This window comes from Epinephelus lanceolatus, chromosome 16 (genome assembly GCF_041903045.1).
Source record: "Epinephelus lanceolatus isolate andai-2023 chromosome 16, ASM4190304v1, whole genome shotgun sequence".
Taxonomy (NCBI): Eukaryota; Metazoa; Chordata; class Actinopteri; order Perciformes; family Serranidae; genus Epinephelus; species Epinephelus lanceolatus.
In genome coordinates, this window is record NC_135749.1 from 5,395,621 (window position 1) to 5,406,284 (window position 10,664).

General features: G+C 39.2%; 1 protein-coding gene across 2 annotated transcripts; it reads left to right on the forward strand.

The window, feature by feature from the left end:
- The first annotated feature begins 1,598 nt into the window (after positions 1 to 1,598).
- On the forward strand, positions 1,599 to 10,022 carry LOC117264035 (CMP-N-acetylneuraminate-beta-galactosamide-alpha-2,3-sialyltransferase 1-like). 2 transcript variants are annotated; one of them, XR_004502233.2, is made up of 9 exons: positions 1,599 to 1,708; positions 3,845 to 4,133; positions 4,657 to 4,853; positions 5,005 to 5,172; positions 6,743 to 6,788; positions 6,931 to 7,050; positions 8,899 to 9,068; positions 9,171 to 9,681; positions 9,764 to 10,022. XR_004502233.2 is itself a non-coding variant. In XM_033637830.2 (8 exons), the coding sequence occupies exons 2-7, from the start codon at positions 3,885 to 3,887 to the stop codon at positions 9,064 to 9,066; spliced, it is 948 nt and encodes a 315-aa protein (XP_033493721.2). In that variant the 5' UTR covers positions 1,599 to 1,708; positions 3,845 to 3,884; the 3' UTR covers positions 9,067 to 9,068; positions 9,171 to 10,022. The 2 variants fall into 2 exon arrangements, 1 of the variants encoding a protein (XP_033493721.2); XM_033637830.2 differs by having other exon boundaries at positions 9,171 to 10,022.
- The last annotated feature ends 642 nt before the right edge of the window (positions 10,023 to 10,664 follow it).

Here is a 10,664-nt window from a genome sequence, read left to right on the forward strand (position 1 = left end):
AAATTTAACATTTAGATTTAGATTTAATATTTAGATTTAACATTTAGAATTAGCATTTATATTTAACATTTAGATTGAACATTTAGATTTAGATTTAATATTAAGATTTAACATTTAGATTTAGATTTAGATTTAGCATTTAGATTTAACATTTAGATTTAGATTTAGTGTTTAGATTTAACATTTAACATTTAGGTGCCACATTTAATATTTAGATTTAACTATTTAATATATTTCTAAGTTAACAAATATTGCTGTAAATGTGGTAAAAGGTGACGTTAAAAAATTCACAACACTTTTTTAAACATTGTTTGAAGCTAAATGTGGCAAAATGTTGATGTTATTTTCAGCGTGAGACACTTTACAAATGGCACCCCATAAACCTGTTCCATAAATCCACCCCACACACTGAAATACACAGACTTTTCAAAGTTGTACAAACACAATGTTTTTTAGATTTAATTTTCCTCTTGAATTAAATCCCCTCTTTGTCACCAAACGTCGCTGTATTATTTTAGTAGATTTTAATCTTTGTAACCTGAAGACATTTTTATAATGATAGTTCAGATTCCACAGAGTGAGGTTATATTGGGTACTTATCAGTAGTCAGTGTATTAGATACAGCAGATGTCTGTCCGCATGCTCCCAGTTTATGAAAAGCAGCAGATATGCTGAAGTTTAAGTGATGGGGGTCAGCAACCAAATGTATTTTTGCCACTTTAAAAAAGTTCCACCTAAGAAAATCTATATTGTTTTAAGTGTAGGCTATAGTGGGGGTAGTTTCCCCACTTTACCTTTCCATCACACTGTGTGTTCAGATGGTGCAGCCATTAAACAGCTTTACTTCCCTATTTTTGCTTCTGTTAAAGCCGCCAGACTCCACTGACAAAACAGTAACTTTGACTCAGTGAACATGGACGCTGCTGGTCCACTGCTGCCTTGCTCAGTCTGTTAATTTGTGTTCTTGTGTGACATTTATGAATCTAAACTAACCCATTCAATCACCAAAGTTACACAGTTTCATTCTTTTATATACTTTATTAATCCCAGAGGGGAAATTCAGTTTTTCTCTCTGTTGTCATACACACACACAGGCCTGATCTAATCTAATCTAATCTGTGAAGCTCTAGTGACCCCTCCCACGTCACTTTGGGACACCCAGTGACAGCGTGTTAATTTACACATGGATGCATTTTTTTTTCTTCAAAATAAATTTCCGTTTCTTACAGGAAATGTACAGTTCTTGCTCATTAAATGTATTTTTTCCCCAAAAAATAAATTCACAATGTAGGTAGTTCAGAGCAGTAACTCTGAGGTTCCTTTAGGGGTCGCTGACCCCCTGTTGAACACCCAGAGAATATATGCTTTCTGGCACAGCGCCCTGAAGGCCTCCACCCTCCAGGAAGCTCCTTCCATCAGGCTAATTATTCACTTAACATATAGAATACATGCAAATTCTGTCGTCACCACTCACACCTGAAATAGACGAAATCGTTCAAAAAAGTATTTATGTATTTTAACATGCATTTCCCAAACAACAGAGCTCCTGATCTGCTGTAGTGAGATGCAGAAATACACAGAAATATATATAATTTTAATCATGTGACTGTTACCTCATCTGACTGCGCCCTGGTTCCGATTGTAGGTATTTAACAGCTGACTGGAGTTTGCTGCTGTTTGGAACAGGGAAGCAGGAACACAGGCAGAGGTGAGCAAACAATTATTTATCATGCAAACGTCAATCAAACACACGTGTGATTAGAGAGAGAGAGAGAAGTGTGAAGTGTGTGTGATGTGATCAATGAGTGATCAGGAACTTTTCATTTTACTTTGGAGTGAGTTTCTGTGAGGGCGCGTTTTATGAGCAGGCCCTCAGGAATTTAGTTTAAAAGTATGTTTGATCTGCACGGGCTGCCTGCATCAATATTTGAATCTACAACATCCTAAAGCTGATTTTCAACCGGTGGTGAAAGCATTAATGCAGCAGTGCAGGGTTAATCTCAGCCCTGTGTAGGCAGCAGGAGTGATGTTGCGCACTGTGGGGCCACAATTACGCACCGCTGATCCGCTCTTCAGGCGAAATGTGGTGCTTTCATTTATCCCACACAGTCACAATTAGAGAACAGGCAGATGTGAATCTGTGCTGAGCAGTGCCAGACCTAGCACATCCTGCGCCCTGAGCACGGGTCCCCTCCCCCCAGACAGGAACAGGAGGTAGTAAGAAATCAAATTTAAATAAATAACAGATGACAACTTGGTTAACATACAGTGATAATAAATGAACCAAAGAAAACAAAATGTGCAGATTTTGTCTTTTTTAATTTTATTTTTTAATAAATTAATTACTAGTTTTTTTCTGCGCCCCACACAGCTTGCTCTGACTGTGACGATCACTCACAGATGAACACGTCAAGATGAAATGGCAGGAGTGATGTTATAAGTGCACATGTAGACAACTTAACACAGTCAGGATCAGGAGGCGAAGTTTCCTGCAGCCCTCACTCTGTACAGGAAGTCACAGAAACACACATCCTGTTACATCTGATGCCAGTTATTAAAAATGTTATCAGACCCATAAATCAGTTTGTTCTCAGTCTCCAGCTGTTTCAGTTATGACATAATAGCCTGTTAAAATGCTTTACTGTAATATCTGTCTATCGTCCAACCTCCATTTTGCATGGCGTCTCATGTAAATAGCATCATATCAGTTTGACCTGTTCCCTCAAATACACAGGCTAAATAAAAATGTGTTTGACTATGAGGTTCATATTTTATACAAGACAACTGCTGTCATTAAAGATCAGTCAGATGTAATCGGGGCTTCACATCTGTACAGGTGTTTTGTCAAGAATCTTCACAACCCACTGACAACAAGTCTGTATGCTGCTAAATTGATATACAGTAGACTCTGTATAGTTTATGGTGAATGTATTCAGTCTCTGAGGACTAAACTTCACCATCAGTCACACAACATGTTTTCTGGCACAGAATAAACCTTCAAATCAGACAATTAACATCTAAATCTCTGAAATCCAACTAAGATTAAAAGTTTATCTAAGACATCATCTTGTGAGAGCCAGGTGTTTCCCATCATGCTCTGGGCCTTGCAGTCAGTGTAGAGCAGCTAAAACTGGCTCTAAAAACTGCAGCCACCTTCCCCTTACGAGAATATCGCTGTCCACTTTTGTATGACGTCAGAGCAAGTCAGGGACCCAAATAAAACCAGCATGTATTGTGCAGCGACTGCTGGAGATCAAACCTGTGCAGGCCTGATACTGAACCTCAAGTTGCTGTGTTAAAAACTGAGCAGCAGGTGGCACCATGTACAGTAGCCTCGGCCACCAGTGTGTGTGTGTGTGTGTGTGTGTGTGTGTGAATGGGTGAATGTGACTCGTAGTGTAAAGAAGACTAGAAAGTTTACCGTTTACCATTTAAGCTTGGTGTGGGACATTTAATTATAACAATAATTGATGAGGATGAATGGGTGTTTCTAAGTACTGTTTTCATAGTTCCTCTAAGTACTTTCAGCCAATTCCATTAGTAAATAAATTTTAGAAAATATTGTTGTCTATTAAAGCCTTTTTTTTTTGCAGTTTTAATATGTTTTGTATTTATCGTAGTTAAAAAATGCAGCAGGGCCCTCTTCATTTGTGTGTACACATGACCTGAAGCAGTTCTACATTTGCTCCCAGAGTATGAGCAAATTGAGCTAAGAAAATGTTGATGAATCCTGGATTTATGCATAAAGTATTCATACACACGATTTAGGCATAGATTTGTGCATGTGCACTGTTTGTGAATGCAGAGACTCACCTGTGTGCTTCATCACATATTGTATCCACAGATCGGCTCTGATCTTCCCTCAAGAGCGTCAAGCTGCCGAGATGCTTTCAAGATTGAGAAAAAAAAGCATTATAATTTCCCTTCTTTGCGTCACTGCCATCGGAGTGTTCTCCAAATCGTCATGGAATTTATCGGTATACTCCTTTGGACTTCAGAGCTCAAGTCCTTGTGCCTGTCTCAGATGTTTAACAGTGGGTGATCCGTGGTTTCAGGAGATTCTTAATTCATCTCCTCAGCCCTTCTTGTCAAAAACGTATACGACGTCAGAGGATGATTTCAGCTGGTGGAAGGTGAATGTCAACTTCTCTTTAAACACACAAATGTTCTGCTCCTGTTTCACTGTTCGTTGTTTGGGAAACTCTGATTCTGCAGGAAAATCAGCAGCTATTTAAAGTCCTCTGCACAGTTTTTACATTCTATTTCTGAAAGAGGAAGCTGTTTCATGTCAATGGTGTTTTCTGTCACTTTTTATAGCACTTTCCAAAATAATGTTTCTCTCTAACTCTAATTTCCACTAGTTTAAATGACTGCAAGCCCTTTTAACATTTAATCAACCGCAATAATAGTAACTCAGTGTGGGGAGAATTGCATGATGTCATTTTGAATAGTAGCCTTCAATTAATTTCACACTAATTCATCAACAGTGGAAATATTCTTTGTAGATGTCTAACTTAATAACAACTGGTCAACTTTTACCATTAACGTCTACTACTTCTACTTTAAATACCACACCTCTGGTAAGTGGAAACTGATATGTGGTTAATATTAAACTGATGCTGGAATAACAGTCTTTTCCTGTTATGTGTGTGTCAGCGCATGCAGGGGGAAAACCGCAACTTCACTTTCTACAAATCAACAGTGGACAAGCTATTTCAGATCTTCCCACCCGTTCCAGATGTTGTAGAATTCAGCCCTGACCGCTGCAGGACTTGTGCTGTGGTGGGGAACTCTGGTAATTTGAAGAGATCACACTATGGACCTCTCATAGATATGCATGATATCGTAATAAGGTAAGTCATTACTGACATCATGACGCTAACATAAAGACAAATTCTGAACATTTTTCCTTTGGAGTGTAACTAACTTTTTCGTAACATCTAAAACCACATTGTTGTTCTTCAGCTACTTGATATTAAATACATGTTCCCCTGTGTCTTTCAGAATGAACCGCGGCCGTACTAAAGGCTATGAAACAGATGTTGGGACCAAAACAACTCATCATGTAATGTATCCAGAGAGTGCTAAAAATCTGGACAACACCACGCATCTTGTGCTGTTTCCATTCAAGATAAGTGATTTCCTGTGGCTCCTCCAGAAATTCAATTCAGGGTGAGTTTGTAATTCGTAAAACTGTAACTGAATGAAAAACCCTGGTAGGCGCAAATATTCACACTGAGTGGATATGTTTGTGTGAAATCTCCAAATTTATATTACTGTTAGCATCATGGTAGCACTAATGATTGATACTGATCACATGTTTGGAAATGTAAACCCGAGACTTTACATAGAATTTCGAAATTTACAACAGAGGGCAGGTGGTACGTTGTAATTAAGCAAAGATGAATTAAACTGAAATCAGTGGGGAAATGAACCTGCCCATATCCATGCTGGTTTCCGCTGTGCGAGGATCGTTGATTAGACCAGGGTGTATCTTAAGCCCCTTTTACACTGCCAGATTTTTTCCCCAAATGTTGGGCCATTTTGCTGGCAAGCTGCGAGCATTTAGACACACAGAGGTGGATTGGTGAGTTGATCCGAGGCGCCCAATTTTCCGTCTCGTAGGGTAGACATATTGGAGGAACCCTTATAGTTTTAAAAGACAGAGGCAGCCTTCCGCAACAGGAGGGGCTGTAGATGGCTTGTGGGAGGAGCTGTTGATGACTTGTGGGAGGAGCTGTTGATGACTTGTGGGAGGAGCTGTTGATGACTTGTGGGAGGAGCTGTTGATGACTCTGCACCTGCGAGCCACTGGCGGGGGATAAACAGGAAACAGCTGATAGCAGGAATTAGCAAGCAGCTAGTAGCAAGAGGGAAACACAAACCTGACAGACACTGTAAAGATGAGCAACTGGGGAGACAAGGAATTGCGCGCCCTCCTTGTCCTCACAAACGAAGAGGCCATTAACCATCAGATGACGGGAACGGTGAAGAACGGGCCGACTTATGAGAGAATCACCGAAGGACTGACCAGCCGCGGCTTCCCTCCCACGTCACTGTTTACGTCACACGCTGAGCTACACGTTTTGTTACTTGCTCACGCCCCCCATTGCCCCGAAAAAGGCACATTCTGTATAAACAAAAGTAGGTAGGCGGCATTTTGCTGCACTCCCTGATTTTGTTTTTATACTGCCAATGCTGAAAAAAGACTGATTGGGCTTTCCTGCAAATTTGCACAACTTCTGTCTAAAAAGGGCTTTAGATTACACCCCATCAGAAGATGGCTAACGTTACACAAATGGGCAATGAAATGAAAACAGTCCATTCAATGTCCATGAAATGTTCTTTTTCCTCAGTCAACAAAAATTGTTTTTGAATGAAGTGTCTCCGTTGCCTCACCCTACCTTATTCAGGTTAGCTCCACCTGTGGCCCAAGATGATTGGCTGCTTGTTATACTTTTATGACTTAATGAGAAACACACAGAACGTCAGTGTCATAAAGTACTATGTCAATCTATTGGTGCAGAAAGTAACATATCAGTATGACTGTACATGTCAAGTGACCACTGTGTCACTTGAAATAGTCTCGATGTCAAATTGACATCTAAAATAACATAATAACCAATTTGAACAAACAGTTATGACTGGTTATGTTGGTGTCATGTATAGTTTGTTATTAATAAATACTTTGTAATACATTTAATCTACCTTTAAATTTATCAAGTAATTTTACTCCCAACAGGAAAAACAGTACTGTGACTCCAAAGACGATAGCTAACAAGGATTTGGTGAGTATTTATTTTAGATGATTTTGCATGAAACTGTCATATATGATACGCCACCCAGAAATACATCGCATTGTACTGTGCATTGACTGCAGAAGGAATGGTTTATGAATGTGAGTTAAAAGCTAAGTCTGATTGATAACAGGTGATGATCCTCAATCCAGCTCTCATGAGATATGTTCATGAAACTTGGCTGGGAAAGAAGGGCAAGTATCCATCGACTGGCTTCCTGACTCTGGCTCTCAGCCTGCAGATCTGTGACGAGGTGGGTTCAGTTACACATTGTGCTAAATTTCATGCTGTTTCACTGATTGACAGTTGATGGGAAAATGCACCTATAAACAATGATGTGTCAGCAATGGTAGGGAAGACGAAGACTGCTCGGCAGTAAGTAAGTAGAATGCTCACAAATTACATGTTTTGTTTAGCAAGATTGTCTTCACAAATTTACCACTTTTGTAATTTGTGAAGCGCAAATGCAAACACCTGAATTAAAAAGCAGGTGTTAAAAGAACATCACCACAGTCGCATAATTTAACATTGCTACACCATAATAAGGGGCCAGACACATGCTGTGTCTTTAACCGCCTGGGAAACCCGACGCCGGGAGCTGGGCGTGACTTTTGTGCCTAGTCTGTGGCAACTTTCAAGTAAACAAAGAGAGGTTGCGTCTTCAGTTGCAAAGTGACCACAACCATCAACTTCTTCTCCATATTTATCACAGACTGATATTTACAGAAGAAGGGAAAGATATCTGTCGGCTGTGATTGGTTGTTCCTCGTCACATGACATACAGAATGCACTGCTGCATTGCAAAAGTCAAATGTTATTCATCTCAGCATGTAGCCGTTGCGCCCTGAACAATGGGCACTCAGGAACATGTGCCTGCAATGGCGTTGCACTGGCATTTGAGTGTGCCTGCTGCATGTGTTCACTGAAAACAATTAATATGAGGGTGCAAAAAACGCAGCATGTTGGATGTAAAGTCGTGTTTGGTGTGATGACAGTCTTTAGTCACATTTAGCCATGTTAGCAACCGCCTTTTTAAGACGCCTTAAAGCTTACAAATTGACAAAGGGGGTATTTACTGATTATTTCATGTCATGAAAACAAAATATGAATGTCTCTAAAGTTTGTCTTAACCACAGACATTATTTCAGGCATCTAAAGCCCATTGAATTTGTGATGAGGGAACCGTGAATGCTAAAATGCTAACTCATTTCTGCGTTATAGGACTCTTTCCTGAAGCACTCTATGAAAATACAAGTTAGGATCATCAAAATAATACGAATATTATAAGAAAATAAATGTTTTTGTGTTTATTACAATAGCAATAGTTCAACATTTTGGGAGCCTGTTAGCTTAGCATGTTAGCTTAGATTAGCACGTAGGCTGTGGGGAAACAGCTAGCCTGGTTGTGTCCAAAGGTAATAGGATTTGCCTCTCAGTGCTTACAAGACACCTATTGACATGTTATACTTTGTTTTTGTATTTAAAAATGTTTAAAACAACAATTTGCCACATTTTCCCTGTTTCCAGTTTTTATATAAGCTAAGCTAATTGTTTCCTGGCTCCATCTTCATTTTACCATACAGAGGTGAGAATGATGGATCATCTTTTCTAACTCTCAACAAGAAAGATGATAAGGATACATTTTTTCAAAATACAGTTCAAAGTTCAAAAGGTTTTTATTGTCAATCGCTATATGTGCAGGACATGCAGAGAATCGAAATGCTGTTTCCCTCTCACCGATTATAATTACAGTTTAAGAGCTAAAAGAAAGCTAAATTGGGAAAATAATAATACAATGAAAAACAATATGTACAAGTAAAAATAAAGATAAAACTAAGCAGTATAACTAATATGTACAATAAGAAGTACTTATTCAAGGTCAAGGACAACAAAAATACTCAAAAGGCAAATCGGTAGGCCTTACTCTGTGGAGTGTAGCACCATAATGCTGAAGTACACAATGAAATGTTATTTAGACTTTGCAGAAATTAAATAAATTAATAAATAAATAAAAATAAAATGAATACAAAAAAAGTTTAGTGGCAACAGCACTCTAAGGTAAATCCCGCCGAGAGTTATAGTGTCATTTTTGTTTCCCCAGGTCAGTGTTTTTGGGTTTGGAGCAGACAGCGATGGAAACTGGGACCATTACTATGAAGTTCTGAAACAGAAACAGCTGAGAACTGGACCTCACGCAGGAATGCATGAATATGATATTATTCAGCAGCTACAGGATCAGAAGAAAATCGTCTTTTTTAAAGGATTTTAAAGGTAATATTTGTTACTCTTTCTCTATCTGTGTCAGTTACAGTATATAATGTATATAATTGTACAATGCCAACTCGAATGGCTACGTCTTCTTTCTGTCGTCAGGACACAGTCTGCCTAGCTGCTCCTGTCCCGATGGAGTTTCACTGATTCTTTGGGCATCAAAAACCAAGCCTACCTCTGCAGTCCTGAGGAACTTTGAAGGGTCTTCACTGAGGAAATATGTGAGGCCCCACAGGATGACGGACATTTTCTTTTGTCATTGTAGTGTTCTGTTATTGTTCTGTTTGTACCACTCTAACTGCTACAGCTACTAATGCTGATCACACAGCTGCTACGTGTTATTAGTAGTTGTATAGGTTTAAATTTTACAGTCAACATTTGACATTGCATTAAAATGTTCCTCATACAAAGCTAAAATACTTGCTTCATCGTCAAGTGCACTTGGGGCATATTTCAGCCAGTCCTGGCCCTGTAGAGCTGCAGTAATCCAGACAAATGCTGCTCCAGCTCATCTCAACTCAGCTGAATTGATTCAAGTGAATTCAGCTTCAGTTTATAGGAGATAAAAAAGAAAACTGAGGACAAACTTTTTCAGCTCAGTCCACGCAGAAAGGTGAGATTGAAATTTTGCAGTTTCTATTATTTATACCAAATTTTAAACAACGTATTTATGTTTGCAATGTTGTCCATTAAAGGCCACTGAAGGAGACCGCCATGATGAAGACTGCTCAATGAGTTCTACCTTCTAAGCTGGATTGATTTAACACACTTTGGTGTATTCATAAAAAACAGCGATTGGCTCAGTTTATATCTAACAGACAAAAAAATGGGTGGTGGTTGATTGGGACATTGCTACCATTAGATGTCAGACTTCACAGGAATTTGGTCTTGGTTGCTGTCTGTCCTGCTTGTTCTGTACATATAAAAATAAATAAATAAAACTTTGTATAGATGGTTGCTTGAGTGATGTATTCAAATTTAAGGCAAGAGTTCATGAAGGTAACAGTTTCTCATCTGTACTTGAGACCAGCCTTGCAAACTCTTTAGGGTCAGATGGGTGTAATCATAGAATTATTCACATATTTTTACACCTATGCATTATTTATTTATTTTTTTTTTTTGAAGGGCTGTGATACTGTAGTTTGCTGTTATCCCTGTCAATTTGACCAATAACCCATAAACCCTATATACAAATTAAGGATCAGAGCTGCCGTTTTCCTTTGAAGCCGAGATACACCAAACCAACATCAAAGAACTAGCAGTGACAAAGGCAGACTATTGTCACCTCATGTCGTCTGTGTCTCAGCCAAAATGTTGGACTTGAACACACTGCAAACACTACAACCAAGGACCAACTACCACACTGTGCGTGGGAGGAAATAACTCTCCACTCCAGCAGGTGGCAGCAGTCATTCAAAAAGGAAACCAAAAGACCAACAGGACAGATTCTAGATGCTAGTTAGCCAGTTAGCACATGAGCAACTTAACCTGACTGTTACACTCCCCATAGGTGAATGGGTGATTAACCTATGCTGTGTTGCTCCAGCTCCTCTTCCTTTATATGCCCCAGATGGTCTGATTGGCTACTGGTCCCCA

Excerpts from the sequence above, each read along its gene's own strand:
- LOC117264035 (XM_033637830.2), top strand. The coding sequence starts at position 3,885 with ATGCTTTCAAGATTGAGAAAAAAAAGCATTATAATTTCCCTTCTTTGC. Across the intron at positions 4,854-5,004 it reads ATGCATGATATCGTAATAAG|AATGAACCGCGGCCGTACTA; the intron begins GTAAGTCATTAC and ends TGTGTCTTTCAG. Across the intron at positions 5,173-6,742 it reads CTCCAGAAATTCAATTCAGG|GAAAAACAGTACTGTGACTC; the intron begins GTGAGTTTGTAA and ends TACTCCCAACAG.